This window comes from Petaurus breviceps, unplaced genomic scaffold (assembly GCF_028583685.1).
Source record: "Petaurus breviceps papuanus isolate PSGF00001 unplaced genomic scaffold, PetGlider_PUasm1.0 688, whole genome shotgun sequence".
NCBI lineage: Eukaryota > Metazoa > Chordata > Mammalia > Diprotodontia > Petauridae > Petaurus > Petaurus breviceps.
This window is the reverse complement of record NW_027186457.1, coordinates 24213967-24231695: the sequence shown is the minus strand read 5'-3', so window position 1 is coordinate 24231695 and position 17729 is coordinate 24213967. Positions and strand designations below refer to the sequence as shown.

Genomic DNA, 17729 nt, shown 5'->3' with positions numbered 1-17729 from the left:
TCCTTTCCCAGCACTAAATGTTTGATCATGGATCTTTTTATTTTACATTTTTATTATAAATGCTCCCCTTATTTAAGAATCTTCTCTAAGTTCGTTAGTCCCATAAGCCTCGGTCAGTCAGCTTCTTTGGCAGAGCAAAGACGGTGCATAGTCAGGATTCCCCTGAGAGGGTGCACTTAGGGCCTAGTAGTGAGGGTGAGGTGGGGGGACAGAGGAGGGTCCCAGAGTGTCTGACTTTCATAAAGCAAGTGGGGCATCAAAAACAAAGTGGAATGAGTCAGAATGTTGGCAGCCATGAGTCCCTTGTAGAGAACAATAATTAAGTCATCAATAATATTGAATATTAACATCTAGGAGCCTCCAACATTTTACCCCAAAACATGGCTGTGCATGTCTGTCCTCGGCAGCCATCTTACCTGGCAATGTTAAGGGGTCCCCTGAATTTGTCTTTTTGAGTTGCCGTATTTTCCAGAAACATGACCCAGAGTATGCAGGAGACCCTCATGTCAGGGACAGAGCTCCCCCTGAGCTGATGTAATTTTTTTTGCACCCCAAACTGGACTCCCTGTGTGTCTTTTGGAGTCAAGACGGTCTCCAGTCAGTCTGCATGAGGCTGGGAAACTGCTTGTGCAATTAGGACCCTTGTAGATAAGCAGACCCTCCTATCTTCGTAATCTGGTAACAGCTCCCAAGGGAAAAGAACGTGGCTTTTGCCATCACCTTGTTCCTCCCCTTTGGGAGGGGTTTTGTCCTTTTCTTACCTTAACTGCACCTTTCCCCCTCCCATAGCCCACCGTTTTAGGTGGAGATTTGTGTCTTCTCCTTTTGTTGTGAACTCTTTGGGCTCCACGTGCACGTTCATTTCTCTTCTAATAAACCTAGTTTTCATGTAAGTTTCTTGAAGTTGTGATTGCCTGTTGAGAGCAAACATTGTTGTAGAGCCAGTTCCTAGCTCTTAGTAACACAGACTGAGGGGACCACGGTCCTGTCACCCTCAGAGATAACAAATCAGCACATTACTGGTGGTTGAGGGGGGCAGCCGGGAGGGAAGCTTTGTACTTAGATGTACGAGCATGTGCTTCGTCTAGGAAGATCCTCATATACAGATCTAACCAAGGAAGCATCATCTTCCCCTTTGTGTTAGAGAAGGCGAATTGGTTAAGGTTGATTGAAACGTCTGTCTTCTGTACCCACTTCCCTCCCCTCCAGTCCTCTTCTTTGTCCCCCCTCTTTCTCACTCCATTTCTTTTCTCTGCCTTCTTTCCTTCCCTCCCTCTCTTCTTCCCCTAATCCCTTTCTCTCCAAGTTCTTCTTCATCTTCTTTTTAATCTTTCACATTTTCATTCATCCTTCCCCAGGAGCTGTAATTATAGATCTCTGGTTTCTGTTTTCACATTAATAATAAATTATATTAATACAGAGCTAATAGAAAGTTATACAGAGTCCAAAAGAACATTTATTGAGGTTAAACGTCCCTGCAAAGATAATCATTTTAAGGTTGGCTGTGTCTCAAACTATATATAAAGCATATTAAATTCCAAGCAACCGCAACACTAATTTTGACTTAATTTCCATATTAGATCTGGCAAGTTTTTTTATGTGAATGTGTTTCTCAATGTGTTATGTTTGACATTTTAGATGGCTTTGGAGACTCATTTCTGGACCTGGATAAATCATGTTGTTACCTGGGGATCTATTGTATTTTATTTTGCATTCTCTTTGTTTTATGGAGGAATTTTCTGGTGAGTGATTTTATTTAGATCATCTATGTCATAACCATTAAACACGAAGTACATATTTAATACTGTGTTATACTTAGATTCCATTCTCTTCATACTCTTTGGACCTAGTTCTACTATTGAATAGACCACAAAGTCTGTTTCAGTTTACAGTAGGGGATGCCAAGTTATACTCTTAATTACTTAAGTCCTAAGTCATGAAATAGATCTTGTTTTACAATACATGTGTCTGAAGAGATTTGAGTGCCTGCTCTTCTGTAGCATAGATAGCCACTTATTTATACCAGGTACAGTCATTTTTATTTCTAATTCTAGTAGAGAACAAATGAATATCAGTTCTGGAGTGACTAATACTTTAAAGAAACAGTTGTCCCAAACCTCTTAGGCTGCTCATGTTGGTCTGGCACTGACAGAACCAGCAGAGTTGAACTTGTGAGGCCAAGCCTTGGAAGAGAGGTGCTATTTAAGCCCCAGCCTTCAGATCCCCTCCGAAGATCTGCTGCTTTCCCCAGAGCATTTTTTAAAATAGCCCTTTTGTTTCTGCAGTGCTTTTGTGCATGTCTCCTTCCTAATGGTGCCTGCAAATATCTCTGTGTAAACATTTCTTGTTCAGATGTTCGGCTCCTTGGATAAGGCTGATTCTGATGTAATTCAAGCAGCCAGCAGATTAATTGCCTCTCTAAAGTTCAGTTATTTACTTGATAAAACAGGAAGCAGCTGCTGTTGTGCAAAACCAGTGTTTTACTTTTCATGGAGTTTGTCCCAAAGAATGTTTTTAGAGTAAAGCATGAACATGGGGTTTCATCCTGCTAGAGACTGGGGCAAGCTGACCTTAGTCAGTCCTTAGAAAGTGTCTGTCAATGCTGCTTGGAGCTTTGTATCGCGGTGGTGTGTTTGGTCATCTGTTAGAAGTAGAGGGCTGTACCAGAGGGGCAGAGATTCAGCAGGAGAGCCTCGACTGGTGAGAGGAAGGATTATTGTTCTGCTAGGTCTCTTGCCACCATTGTAATCAAGACCAGGAAAGCGTTGGGCAGTGACGCTGAGGAGCCCTTTAATTGGATTTTATCTTAACTACTGACTTATCTTTTGTTCCATTTGTCATTCAGTTTGTTAGATGGTATTGATTTTAAATCCATATCACTTTGATGGGGTGGTCTCTCCAAGGTGCCTGCTGTGGAACATTCTTTTTGCTTTGTGATTTGATGTAAGCTTTTCATGATGCACCCTTAAGGACACTTTTTTTAATTTCACAGGCCATTTCTGGATATATACTTTGTATTCATCCAGCTTCTGTCAAGCGGTTCTGCTTGGTTTGCCATAATCCTTATAGTAGTTACTTGCCTATTTCTTGATGTTGTGAAGAAGGTATTTGATCGACAGCTACATCCAACAAGTACTGAGAAGGCCCAGGTAACATGTTTGCACAGGAAACCTTTTCATGTTTCAGGAGGTATCTATGAACTCTTAGAAACCTTGCAGGGAAGTGGCTGCTATATTCCGTGTATTTTTTGTCAAAATGTATGATACTATCCTTTTCACTGTGAAGTACTTATTTTTAATCTGTTGCTATGTATACATTTAAAACATGATTTTAAAATTACACTTTACTGTTTTAATTTAAACATTTCTTAATGTATTTGTAACTTTTAGGCTTCTTGGTAAATAAATTGAACAATATTCTTTTATAAATTAAAATAATTTGTATTGATTAGGGTGGTTTTAGATACTAAAACACTAGTTTACCAGATAGTAATAAATATATTTTAAGAATAATGTTGTTAGATAATTCTATAATCTATGGTGTATTTTCATTGTCTTCATTAATTTGAGTGCCTGACACTTATCTGATGGCACATAGGATAAAAAGCTCTTTGGGCTGCACAACTTTTACTTAGATGTGTTTTTATAAGAAATCTTTGTTTATTCTCTTGGTCATTTTTGATAGATACTCATTACAGGAGTAGAGGTTTGGTAGCATGTAACTCAGGAACTGGATTCTGTGCTATGTATGTGATTGTTACTTACTCATAAAATTGGAAAACTGTCCATCCTGATAGAACACTGTGTCTTGTAGCAGAGTCTTAGGAGAGTATGTTCTTGGTAATAACCAACACTCACTTCTAATTGTGTGGACTGTGCTAGCAGTGAACATGTATTTACATTACTGCTGACTAGCTAGAGTGACTTCTTAATAGCCACTGTGTACCAGTGAAGCTGAGAAGGTGACTGCAGGAGATTTGCCCACAGGTGGCATTTCTGAGAGACCAAGCTTCTCATCTAAATGCTGAGTTTTCAGATTGCAAACAGAAGTGTCTCATACCTAGAAGGCACTAGGCTTCCCACACAGTCCTTTTGTTTTTGTTAATAGACACAACAGTCTTTGACAGAATATTTCTTTAGTGTGTAGGTGTTGGTTCATTAACCCTGGAGAACTGGTGCTTAAACCCATGGCCCATGGTCTGGTGTACACTCTATTGTATGTGTGATGCTGATAAAAAATTTCCAGATAGGAATAAAGAAGTTGTACAATCCAAACTGGCCACACAAATCTTTGCATTCTGTGTTTGTGTTAATGGTGACAAACCTTTCTGATATGTGTTGTATAGGCGTTTAGATCTAAAAATATAGATGGGTAACATGTTGGTCTTCAGCTGACTGTAAAACCTATACAATGATAAACATGTAAGCTCTCATACAGGTCTTCAGAGACTACTGAAGTGCTAGATTATATATACCTTACGTATATCATCATTATAAAGACGAATACTTTATGGGACATAATTGCAACTAGATTGAGTTATTTATTGCTACAACTAGAAGTTGTCCATGAGGAAGATCACCACAGAAAGTGTTTTCGTAAAGGTCACACAGTGGAGTGAAGACGGTGACATTGATTATATGTTAAAAGGTTGGCTCAGAAAATATATGGGGCCTTAAGTGCATTTAGCTTGAATGAAGTCAGTGTCTGTACTTTTGTATAGTGTTACCTGAGCTTGACTCTTTTGATAAAGTGAGACAGAATTTTGACACTGTCTCTGTAGGATCCCCAAATTACTGATTCAGAAGTAGGCTGGTTCAGTAGACTGGTTCTTCAGTGTGTATTTACATACACCTTATTTAACCAATCCTTTTTATAGATAGATCTACTAAATATTTCATTCTTGGGTTACCTTGTTTTCTGATTTTCTGTTTTTTAACAAAACCCTGTAATGAAATGATAGTCCTTTATGGGACCTTATTTCTTTGCCATAGACATGAATGACTTCAGCATCATCAAGAGAAGAAAATGCACTAAATAAAAGTCCAGCCCAAATGAGAATGTCAGCAAATTTGTTGTTTAAGCAAAAGTAATGAGAAACATTGTCCAGACCTGAAAGTCGGCATTTATTCTGAGATCGATTTCTGAGTGTGAAAAATAAATACCATTGATACTCTTTGAACAACTAGGCCTGCCCCTATGAGTCGTGTATGTGTGCCATGTGTATACTTTGTATACTTTGCCCTCCTCTCATCTGATCGCGTGTCCTGTGTCTGTCTCTGCGGTGATCCTGACTCCTTACTGACTTGTCTGTCCCCCCTTCTTTGTCCCTTATAGATGTACGCCAGCCCAGTTGCTTTAAGTGACGAATTCATCGCACTGCAGCCATTGCCCAGGGCCAGGACTCAGCTGAGCAGAATTAGGTAGAGTAGGCAGCCGGGCCTCTCCCCCTTTGCACGCTGAACGTCCATGTGCAGCCCAGAGCGAGGGCAGAAGAGGCATGAGCGTGTGCATGTGGGCAGCAGCAGCCAGCAGGGCCTCACTGCACCCTCTTCCACTTCAGCATCATTTTCTCCCACAATTCTAAGGCTGTTGTTTGTGGCGCTACCAGGTTCCCTAGCGCTTCTGCATGTTAAAGCCTGCAAGAAGTCATTACAGAAAACTGCTCTTAAACTTAATGCAATTATTTGGAAATGAGACTTACACATTTTTTCTCTTGCCTTCATCTGTGTTGCAAATCCATATGCATGTGTGTGCGAATGTCCTCTGTGTGTCTTCTGTGGCTGCTAAGACATAGACAGTCCCTGCTACTGTTGAGTAAGCAAATCGATGTACTGTACATTATATGTCTTTAATGTGTCATACATACTTTTATCTCCACAGATAGCTCACTCCCTGCTTTTTACACACACACACACACACACACACACCACTGATGTAGAGATATGTGGTAGAAAGAAAAAAAGCATAGATCAGGAAACTTTTGAGATTAACATAGTATTGAATTGTAAATTGAAGCTTCCGTGGTTTGGAAGCAAAAGTAATCAATTAGGGATTGAGTTTTCAACACGGTGGAATTTATTGGCTTTTCATTGTCTTTTTTAAAAATTTCGGACAGAAACAACCATTAACCTGTCTACACCTATTTGTCAAGTCAATCTTTGTATCCTTTGGGCAGATGATGACTGTCTGGCTTTACTCTGAGTATAGGGCTTGGAAGCATTTCTAGAATTTGAACAACAGTAGGAAGATATCTTTAATAATCTTTCTCAATTGATTCAGTTTTTAAATACCTTGAAGTTAATGATTATGAAGTTAAATTGTTGATGATAAGCAAAGTTGTATTCTTTCACAAAAACAAGTACTTGAAGGTTTGTCTTTCCTTCAAGTTGAGTGGCCCTAAAACACAATTCCTTAAATTTTTTTTAAATCGAATTTTATATCGACCAAACATATTTACTATTCAAAAGAAGCCTATGTCATAAATTTTACTAAACTGAAAATCCCTTTTGTAACATGAATTACTGTATTAATTTTGTAAAATCACTCTTTTGTAAGTTAGATTTGCTTAAATCGAGGGCCATTTGTATGTGTACCTAGTGCCCAGTTGCAGCAGCCTGGGGCAGTGGAGAGGCTAGGGCCAGGGAAGCCTAGACTCCCTAGAGCTGAATTCTCACTGTCACCTAAGTAGTAGCTCCTGCAGGGAGTGTGGGCTTCCTCACCTTCTCCTGCCTTCTTCAGTGGTCGGCTCTGCTTTAGCAGAAGAGTGAGCCATCACCGCTCTCCCCACCAGTGAAGGCAGGCAGGCAGAAAGGACACTGCTGATATCCATCAACCAAGCCAGTAAAGCGAGGATTTCCCAGAGCCCCACAGGAGGGGCTTGAGAACAGACCATGGCCTGCTTCCCTCCCAAAGCTCTCCTTATGATGTACCGGAAGGGGAATAGGGGGAAAACCACCCTTGGTTTCTAAAATGGTGTATACAGTGGTATTGAATATTTATATACATTTTTCTGAGAGTGCAGTATCACAGAGAGAAAATATTTATAAAGTTCAAACATCCAAAAAAACATTTCCAAATCAACCTTGTTCAGTTATGTAATTTCTTTTTTTTTTTTTTTTAAGCAATCGGGGTTAAGTAACTTGCTCAAGGTTACACGGCCAGTCATTTCTGGGTGTGGTGCTGAGTACCTGAGCCCGGACATCCCAACACTGGAGCCAGTGGTGCTCTTACTCGTTGAGCCACCTGGCCGCCCCTAAGCAATTGGGGTTAAGTAACTTGCTCAAGGTTACACAGCCAGGTGTTTCTGGGAGGGTGCTAAGTGTCTGAGCCCGGGATTCCATCTCCAGGTCATCCTGACACTGGAGCCCGTGCTCTTACTCGCTGAGCCACCTGGCCTCCCCAGTTATGTAATTTCTTAAAGAATTCTTAATGTAAAATGATCATATTCAGTTTCATTGGAACCCACAATTCATCTTGAGGATTCTTGCTCCCCGATTGCCCAACAGGCATAATATCTTCAAGCTGGTCAATATAGCCACTTGATTTTTTTCTCTTCTCTCTTTTTTTTAATGTAAGACACTTATTAAATAAGCATTATTTTCACAGTTTTCCATTAATATTGCTCAGGCCTACTACAAGAGGCAAACCACAGAATAATGAGTTCAAAATTTGTTTTGGTATGCTTTGTTGTTATTGTTGTTTGTTGTTTTGTACTTTAAAAGGCCATCTCCCTTAAATAGAAAGTTTTTTTTTAAAAGATACTGATATTTTTCATAATAAAGTATTTTTCTAGGAAACTTAATTTGTATAGAGGAGATCAAAATGGAGACTTTCAGTGATCACTTTTCTTTTTTAGTGAATTATTTCAAGATAAAGCTTCTAGTAATTGGAGGTACAGAATCAGTGCTATTGAACTCTTCTCTGGCCACCATAAAAAGGGATGGAAAGCCAGGTGCTGCAACCATTTTACAATTCATTTAGGCTAGAAAAAAATCCTCTTAATTACAAAGGAGGGCAAGAGGAAAACATGAAAATAACTTTAGGATTAAAACCCTTATTTAGTAAAGAAAATTTATCATTAGGAGAAACTGAAGCTTCTCTATCAGTTGCTGTGTGTATTTTAACATTTTTGTGTAGTTGTAAATCATAAATTTATTTTGTGTGATTTGTCTACACAGAAAAGCTTATCATCAGCCCTCCTTTGTGAAAGTAACTGTGCCCTGTTCTGTGATGATCATTACTGCATCTTATGTTGAAAAGCAGCCTGCTGCTCTGATTTACCTGTGTAACATGAGACCTGTTGCTTTTCTGTCCTTCTAGATGGAAGAAGATAAGGGCTCAGTCAGCTCAGCATATGAATTTGCTGAAAGCAAGCACAGAGGGGAGGACAGTAGGCAACTGCTAGCTGATCCAGGTAGCAGCAGAGCAGAGCTTGCACACACTAGGTAGTATCTTCTCCCACTGGGCCTCACTGTGTAGTCAGTCATGGACTCATCTGCTCATTACCACGTGTCTTGGTTGAAACTCACATTTCATTTATAATCTCATTGTTCTTGTTAATTCATCATTCCGATTTAGGGTTTTGTGGTTTGGTTTTGTGTTTTTTTTTAAGTAATATTCTTATTTCTAAAAAAAAAAACAAACAACTTGTACCACAGTGACTTCAAATTGATGGGCAGAAAAATACCCTATGACTTGGATTTGTGATATTTATGAAATGACAGTTATTAGTTGCAGATAATTTGTTGAATAATTTCTAATACTTTTGAAGTCTTTGTTTTCTCTTAGAATGGTAGCTGTGATACATTTTAACATTTTATTACATAGAGCGGTAAGGTCTGCCTAAAGCACTTTTTCAAAAATGGCATATAAGGTAAATTCCCATGAATGAATGAATGCATGAGGGTTTTTGCATGGAACAAGGCAATTCTCTGATCAACAATACTGTCAAAACCTGTCATCTGAATCTTTCATTTTTGAGGCAATTTTAATTCTGCTTTTGTAAGGAGAAACAAAATTTGACTCTAAAGGTTCTGTAAGATAATGAATGCCAAATCTACTCCATTGAATAAGCAAAACCAAAGAAATCTTCAGCCTTATTGAACTGTGGGAAAATACTGACTTGATTATGAGCAGAAATACCTTATGGAAGGGAAAGCTACTATTCTGGCTAATTACAAGTAATTTTCTTTTTAATGTCTATAATTGTGCTTATGATTAATCTTTAAAATAGTATAGACTCTTAAGATAAGCCCTATTAAAGAATGAAATGATTTACGATAAAATTAATCGAAGACAAGTTAAGTTTCATGGCCATACTTTAACCAGCATCCATACTTTGTATAAGCTGACTCCTTAGTGTCTTTGTTACTTTTCAAGGTGCTTCCTTGAAACCAGGCCCCTTAAAAGTCAGACCATACAAAATGGTACCTCTTGTTTTATCTTATATTTATTTCCTTTGTAATTGTTAAGCCTTATAATTTTTGTTATATGATTATTTTTATAGATGACTTATCTTGTATTGATCTAGGTTAATGTGAATGTTAGTTTGTATTCCAGTGTTCATATTCATTAGTCAGTTGGACTGTGGTTTCATATTGAGCAGCCACTGGAAAGAAGAGGCCTCAATATGAAAGTGATGTTGTGGTCAGTCCACAAAGCCAAGAGTTCCCACATAGCTGTTTATGTAGTTGACTGCTTACAAAATTGTGGCCACCTTCATGAAATCTCTGAGGCCTGAGCCCAGCAGTGCATTTTGTAAGGCAGAGTACTGGTTTTTGCATCTACCCTTTATTAGAACAATACATTTAAAACCAGGGCCTTAGTACCAGTTGTCTTCAGGAGGGGGTGATGATTTTGCTTTCTCATTTCTCATTATGCTTATGAGTGAGGCGGCAGGATACGTCCTGTAGGCCTGGAATAAACATGTGGGTGACTCAGCTGTGCCATAGACCAGGCACATGGACATCTGACATCTCTCAGTCCCGTGGTGTAGTGTTTGTCCTTTTATAGTATTTTCTTCTTCACCCCCAGCACACATTAAGAAAAAAAAAATCAAGGAAAGAAGGTTTGTGGCATCATTTCTGCTTTCCTATTTTTTCTTCTCAATTTCTGCTGCCAACAAAAAAGCCCCTGGTAAGAGGGGGTTTTGGTTTGGTTTAGTTTTTGTCCAACAAGACCAAAGAAACAGCGGCTGTAAAACCACCTTGGCTCTTATCCCTGGTGAGCTCACATCTTCTCCATCCATGATGATCTGTCTTGTCATTTCCAGACACCATGAGACTTTAGATCTCCACATTTCCTAGACCCCTTGCCAGCATGTGCTCACCCAGGCCACCAAGCCCAACCCTCTTCATGGACCTTCTTGGCCTCATAATCACCAAAGATGAAATACTCCTTCTGAACAGGATATCTGTAAATTATATGAAGTAGTACATTTATAAGCACATACAGTTCTTTTAAGAGCGGAAGTTGAAGCAGGCAGGTCATCCTTTCTGGTCTCTGGAAACAGCTGCATCATGGCCAGGCTGCTGAGGCTGCCCTCATGTCCACTGCTTCTATTTAAAATGGGAGGTATTTTAAAATATCCTCGAGTGAAATCATGCTGCTGAGAAATCTGACCCACAGGATGGGATGAGCCTGCAGCTCCCATCTCAAAGCTGAGGATTCTCTAATTCAGAGCTAGAGGATGAGGTGATATGTGGTGTGAGGACCTCAGTGGTTTGCTGTCCATGGAGTGAGGAGTTGCTGGGGCAGGGGCAGAAGCGGGAGGACTGGGAGGGGTGCCTGGGGGAACATTTTCTTACATGCAAAGAACTTGCATAATTTAATTTGTAGACCTGTCTGTTAATGCTCATAGCCTTTCTTCTGTACCTGTTCTAGATTGAGCATTGTGGCTGATGCAGAAATGTCTGAGGAAAAAAAAAGTTATGGTCAGGGGCCAAAGATGTTGTGGGAGAAAAAAATCTCAGAGGAGGGCAGGGCTCTGTACTAAGGGTGAATTGAGTGAAAGACAGCAAGAGTTTTGGCATTTCATAAAAGGGAGACGTGACCAGGCTGGAGAGGATGGTCAGGGAGCCCTCACAGGGCAAGTGGAACTGAAGCTGAAGGAGGAAGACTCTTGGAGGGGAAATACCTTAAGCAAAGGTAGGAACCCCTCCCCCTCCCCGCAGCCACAACATGGGCAGACCAGCAGGGCTTTGTCTGCGCACACACACGTTTCGAGGGCACTGGAAGAGTTTGGACTCCTTTAGCAAAAACAACTGAACTTGTTGAGTTGGCTGTAAAGGAGTGTAGGGGAGGCTGGTGCCAGGAGGCCTCCCATGCCAGGCTGAAGAGGGAGATGCTGTTAATCACTCTTTAAAAATGTGATAAGAAAGGGGTGTTATGATTAGGGAAGGCATGCAGTGAAAACATTGTTCTAGGAAGACTAATCTGGCATCAGTCTATGAGATGGTGTAGCAGAGACTTAGAGGCAGAGCAGAGAGCTTCTGTGGAGGCCATGACTGTTGTCCTGAGATCCCAAACCCTGGGCAGATTGCTGAAGGCCTGGATTAGGTTTGAGAGTTTTCCAGGATCTAGGAGTTGTTCTTGTGTCTCATCAGTGAAAGGAGCAAAGAGCTGGAGATGGATCCATGATGTCAACATGGAACTCTTGACAAGTCCCTTCCCCGGCAGAAAAGGCAGAAGGTTCAAGGATCAGGGCATGCCTTATGGCTCTGCGTCCAACTTGGAGCCCTCTTGGTATATTACCAGTTCCACTAAGTCCCAGCACTGAATTTTGACTTTATGATTCTTTTCCTATGGGTGCCATCTATAGTCCCCAACTTTTTAGATACTTGCAACATGTTTTAAAAACTCTTTTCTCCCCTCCCTCGCTATATGTGTATTTTTCCTCCCTTTAATTTCCACAGAATTCATCAGAAGAATTTAATTGTATTCCTATATAGATATAATTATACCGTATATCAATGGGAATACAACTAATTTCTTTTGATTGAAGTGAATTTTAATTTTTTTAAAAATTTCTGAGAATGACATTTTCTTAAGGTCATCCATTGTCCTTGGTAAAACAAGAATTGGGATTCTCTCAGTGAGCCTAACCCAGTAATGAGTGTTGAAAGTATCCCTCTGTAATATTAGCATAAGCCAGTATAAGTCTTGATTGTTATTATTTTAATAGCACTCTGTTGGTTTAGTTCTTAACATGTAACTTCAATTTTGACTCCATTTATCATATGATTAATAAAGGTTAGTCTAAGCGTCCAGGACACAGATGGCATTTCATGCTGTAATGAAACTCTTCCCCAAGTGACTGAGAATAGTTTCATCACCTAGTTAAAGGTGTTACTACACTTATTTTCTAGGTACTGAATAAAATTCTTTAAATGAGTTTTGGATTAACTCCACAGTTCTGTCAGTCGGGCAACTCTTTGTTCTTTGAAATGGTTCAAACTCTTCATTATCATGTATGATCATGTAAAGCTTATTTAGTGTCTTTTGATAACTGAATTTTGTTCAGAATCCCAAGTGTCTTTCGCAGCAGTCAGGAAGTGACCATTTTGTATCAGGGCAGTCAGTTCTTAGAAGTGGTTTGGCAAAATTATATGCCTCCAGTTGTACTTTGTTTATTTCATATCTCATTCATAACAACATACTCAGACTGTCATGTAAATCTTTTAATAATTATCTCATTAAATGAAAAGTTTTCCTATTATATTTTCCTTTTTAAAGTACACTTGTGCTTGTGATGTAAGAAAGCATCTGACACCCAAGATCAAGGAATGTTAACCTTCTTTTTCTTTCTGTTTCACCTTGTAGCTTACTGAAACAAATCCCGGGGTCAAGTGCTTGGACTCCATATGCTGTTTCTCAGAGGGGCAAGCAGCATGTGCATCTTTTGGAAGGATGCTGGACCGAATGATGGGGAGCTGCAGCCCGGCCCAGGTTAACAGGTGTGAAATGTCCCATGGCAGCCTTTGCTGCAGAGGAGTCTCCTATAAACCGGGACGAGCTGCGACGCTGGCTGTCCAGTGACCGCTCTGGGCCCGTGTGGGCCATGCAGCAGCCCGTGCTGGCTGGGGCGGGGGGGCCGGAGGCCACCTCGAGGGAGAGGACATCACTTTGGAAAGACTTCTACGTACTGAACCTTCTTTTACAGTTTTTCTAATATGCTGTGTATGGGATCTTGTGTAGATACAGTAGTCTTGATTTGTATGTGTCTCTTTTTCATTTGCATCTGCTGTAATCTATTGTTTCCCAGTTTTAGCTTTTTGGCTTGACAAAATAGTAATCTAATTTGTCAAGTCAGAAAACCTCACTTTTCTATTCTTAATGTATCTTTTTAGGTGTATTATTGGGGACTGGACCTTGAATTATTCTTTTACAGTACAAAAGGCAGTATTTCTTTTCCCTACCCCCATTTCCTTCTTAAGTTATATAACATTTAAATTTGTTTTTTGAATTTAACACTTATAACTCATTTTATTAAGTTTAAAAATCTGTATTAGAACTCTCAAGGTGCTTGTGCCATGACTAAATTATTAAAATACCTGATAATTGCTTAAATTATAGAGTACTTACTTATGGGGAAATATTCAACAAAATAAGGCCTTTGAATGAGTATGGCCTTTAAAGTAAAAGTGAATTAAAACATGTTTTTGGTAGTTTTTAAAAAAAATTTCATACATTTCACAAAAAGTCACATCTGTTGTTTGGGGGAATTGAAATAACCTTTTGTATGCTGTGGTTCTCTTTATGTGAATGATGTCATAGTTCCCTAAGCCTTTCTGAACCTCAGGGCAGAAGGGGAACAACTTTGTTGAGACTGCTAAATGAATTTGTTTAATATTCAAGCTAATTTTCTGTCTTGAAGGACAATGGGTGTGACATCATTGACACCTCATGATATCTGGTTGACTTTCCCTAACACTTTCATCAGTTTGGACTTGACCCTTTGGACATTGCTTTGGGATGCAGTACAAGTGCTTTGGAAAACTCTTCTTGGGTTAACAGTGTCTGTGCTTCCAATCACTGTATTCTTGCCTGCTTATATACAATGTTACTGATAACATTTTCATACTGCTAGGATATAATTATGTAAATGGCGATTTCACACCCTCCACAAGGTATTCATGTGAGCAGAGCAGGACCCTTGTGGAGGCTTTTCCATGGCACACTCTGCCAAGGATGGTAGTGCCACCTTGGCCCCTGGCATGAAGGACAAAATTCACAGGGTGACATTTCTCCTTCACATGCCCCACAGTGTGGACCTCAAAGCCAGCATTTTAGTGGAACCCTTGGGTGACATTTTCCCCTAAATTTTGGCTCCTCACAAAACAGTATGAAAATATATGTTTTTAGTAAACTTTTAAATCTGGAATGAACATTGACTGAGCCAGAAACGAACATTTCTAGTGTTTGCATTGTGTATATTTCCATTTTTCTTGCGATCCTTTCTAACACATTAGCAGTTTTTTTTTTCATGGATATAGAAAAAGGAACTTTTAAATAATTTATTTTTTATGTTGCTTTGTACATTTTATACCTGGATAAGTGTTTGATACAGCTTCAGGGGAAATGTTGGCTTCGGTTGAGGTCTCCTAAGGGAAGGTGGTCCCATCCTGATTTTACTCTTAGGGAATCCGAATCTTATTACAGGCTCTTTTTTTCCCCTGTGGAGCATCTTGTTCTACATTTTCCTAAGTCTAGGATCCAGTATTAGGTAATTAAAATAATAACTGACAGAATATCTAAGCACTTTCCCAATTTTGTCCAGTTTCTCAGGTTACTTGTAAATTACTGCTGCCATAGCCCCCTTTCCTTATCCTTCCCTACTGGAGCCAAAACTTGCTGAATAATTTTAAAACCTTAAGAGATCTGTTGGAACTCTGGATTTTGATGAGTAGGTCAAGAAAAACCATATGCAAACCTTTCTGGTGCTATTCAAAGGGCTATGCGGAGATTGCCATTGGTCAGTTTACAAGATACTTCAACCTTCCTCAGTTTAGTTGAACTGTTTAATTTGAACAATTAGAGTAAAACAATAATAGTTAAAATGTAGACTTGGCTTTTCCATCTGATTCCAGATCCTTCTGTTCAGTATTTTTACTTCCTGAAGAACTTGGCCGTCAGGAGATAGGGGGAGGCTTTTGTTTCTTGAATGTATCAGCAGAACAGGGAGCACTGCCCATTTCCCAAATCCATTGTGGATCAGAGTAAACCTTTGCCACTGCAACCTAAAGATTCTCTGGGCACTTGATTCAGTCTCTGGTCACCCGAGGAGCAGGCCCTCGTGACGGGGCTGCTTCACCACACCCTGTGACTGATCAGCCTGTGCTTGTGTCTGTCTTCGTATGTTGTCCAATGGTGTGTCCCATCTGTCTGTTTTTCAGGTTTTCATAGAGGATAAATGTGATAAAAACAGAAGGCACAGGATATTTTGATGCTCACCTCTAGTGAGTGCTCAGTGCTGTTGTACGTAAAGAAAAAAAGCAGCTTTCATTGCCATTGGGCATCCTCGTGCTAGTGGGGACTTGAGAAGCCACGTGCATCACACCCCTCATCTGAGCCTCCAAAGATTGCAGGGTAGAGTCTTCATCACTGAGAGCTCACACAGCCATGTGTCTCACAGGCAGGATTAGAATTCAGGTCTTTGTGACTCAGAGCTTGGCTCTCTGCCCACCATGTCACTTTGCCTCCATTTGCCTTAGAAGTTGTTTTAAATGGAAAAAAAAAGAAAATCAGTTGTCTGTCTGGATGTTTTAAAGAACAGTTTAGATTGTGCATCTGCTAATAGCCACACTACGCTAGCTCCTGGTGATGAGAAGGAAGTAAACAGCTGTGTTTTTAGAGTTGCATCAACTTCCAGGCAGCTGGAGAACCATGTGTAAGGCCCCTTTTTGCCTGGGATGCATGGTGAGGCCAGAGACCTGAAGTAGGGGGAGAAGGACCTTCGGTCACTCCTGGCATCCCTGAGCCCCTCCTTGTTCCAGCCTCAGTCACCCTTCTCTGCTCTCCTTCCCGAGCCCTTCCAGCATGCCCTTGCAGGGCAGAGTGGAAACTTTGAGAATGAGCCACATTCAGTTTGCTAACAACATAAACTTAGGCTTTAATCGTTTTTTTATTTTTTCTTTTCTTTTCAAAACTGAGGTTCCCAGTCAGCCAAACTTGTCTCTTATTGTTACTGTAGATCATGGAGCTCATCGGACCCCTTCTGTACCAACGACAGGAGCATCCTGACCCTCTCCACAATGGACTCATCTGCTTGTTAAAGGAACAGTAGCACTGGTGGGCAGCCATGTCAGTCTTTTCCCGAAAGTTAAGTGGGATTCTTCGGTTAGTGACCATTAGTTCAGCCAAACTTCTTCCTGAAACCAATGGAATAAGGCACACTTACTCAAGTTCAAGAGTAAAGAAAAAAATCTTTTAGAGGAGTAAATGCCTTCCATTTAGGGTTTTTCCTTGTTGCAGTCTCAAACAAATTAAACCCTGTACATAAATGGAAACGTCCCTCTCCTAGTTCAGATTGCTGCCTCACAGGGTAACTGGAATCCTAAGACCCAAATGGCATCTAGGTGCTGCTGGGGACACAGTTTACTAACAAGGTGGAAAAGGGAGAGAGCGCTCCTGTTTACATATTCAAATCTTCAGTGATCAGCTGGGGCCACCGCTGTCTAAAGCTGCTGCTGTAAATTGTGCTGAAAAGTTTGCCTTAAAAACTCTATTTTTTTATTCTATATTTTTTATTCTATTGAAGCTTCTTGTGGCAGAAATTTTAACTGCATTTGAGAAAAGGTCCTCCCTCTCTCCCCATGACCCATGACCCACGTTATCACTTTACTGATTTTGCAAATTTCGTGGGACAGGGTTTTTAAGGCTTGCCTCTGTGCAGACAGTACATGTGTGCCACACAGCCTCTTACAAACTGGTAGCAACAGAACCAGGAAAATTGGTGTCCAAGACCAGACAGGTATGACTCTTGTTCCAGTTAAAACAAAAATCAAAGCTGTTTCTTTCATTTCATTTTTAACCATTTACTAGGGAGCTTTTATGACAGAATATGAAGAAAAGTAACATTTCATTAGCATAGGCATTATTTTATAACTATCATTGATGGGTTTTTTTGCATGTTTTAATCCGGTTAATGTATTTCAATTTGGTCTTGCTGTATTTTAAGAACTTAAGCCTTTTTTCTACCCTTCATTAATCTAAAGACTTTTGATCATCTTGTGATACTGTACATACAGATGTATGAAATAAAAGAACGCAAATAAGTTTGGACAGTATTATAAATACTTTTAGGGACTTTTCATGACACAGATTCAAGTACTGGGTCAAGGGCATCTATGCTTGAGTGTGGCTGGGCTTCTAGAGGAGGGGCTTTGCTGTTTCCAACTGGAGTTTGAGCCTTTTACCCGAGCCAGCCCTACAGCATGAAGCCTGTCCTCGGGGCTCATGTCCATATCTGTGGGTCCTCTGGGAAAACTCCTTCACCAGGGCCACTTTCTTGATTCCACTGGACTGCCACCAGCTTCAACAAGCTGCATGAAGAAATTAAATCTGGCCCTTGTTTCTTTTTAAATAAATATTCAGTCTCGGCTTTGTTCTTCTCCCTCCCCCGATGAAATAGTACCTGAGATATTGCAGTAGACATTAAATGGACTCTGATGCCTGATGAAAATGGTAGATTTTTCTGGGTCAAAGGTAGCAACTGGAAGTTAACATGCAAA

General features: G+C 40.1%; 1 protein-coding gene across 3 annotated transcripts in view; it reads left to right on the top strand.

Moving 5' to 3' along the window:
• The window catches only part of ATP11B (ATPase phospholipid transporting 11B (putative)), a 144170-nt gene extending 126885 nt beyond the window's left edge, over positions 1–17285 (top strand). Inside the window, exons 27-31 of one of the 3 annotated variants that reach the window (XM_069104796.1) lie at positions 1639–1742; positions 2993–3149; positions 5335–5420; positions 12820–12953; positions 16190–17285. In XM_069104796.1, the coding sequence (XP_068960897.1) occupies positions 1639–1742; positions 2993–3149; positions 5335–5420; positions 12820–12922 (450 nt within the window). In that variant the 3' untranslated portion in view covers positions 12923–12953; positions 16190–17285. Of the gene's footprint in view, positions 1–1638; positions 1743–2992; positions 3150–5334; positions 5421–8319; positions 10569–12819; positions 12954–16189 lie in introns of those variants that run through there. The other 2 variants (XM_069104795.1, XM_069104797.1) reach the window with 2 other exon arrangements.
• The last annotated feature ends 444 nt before the right edge of the window (positions 17286–17729 follow it).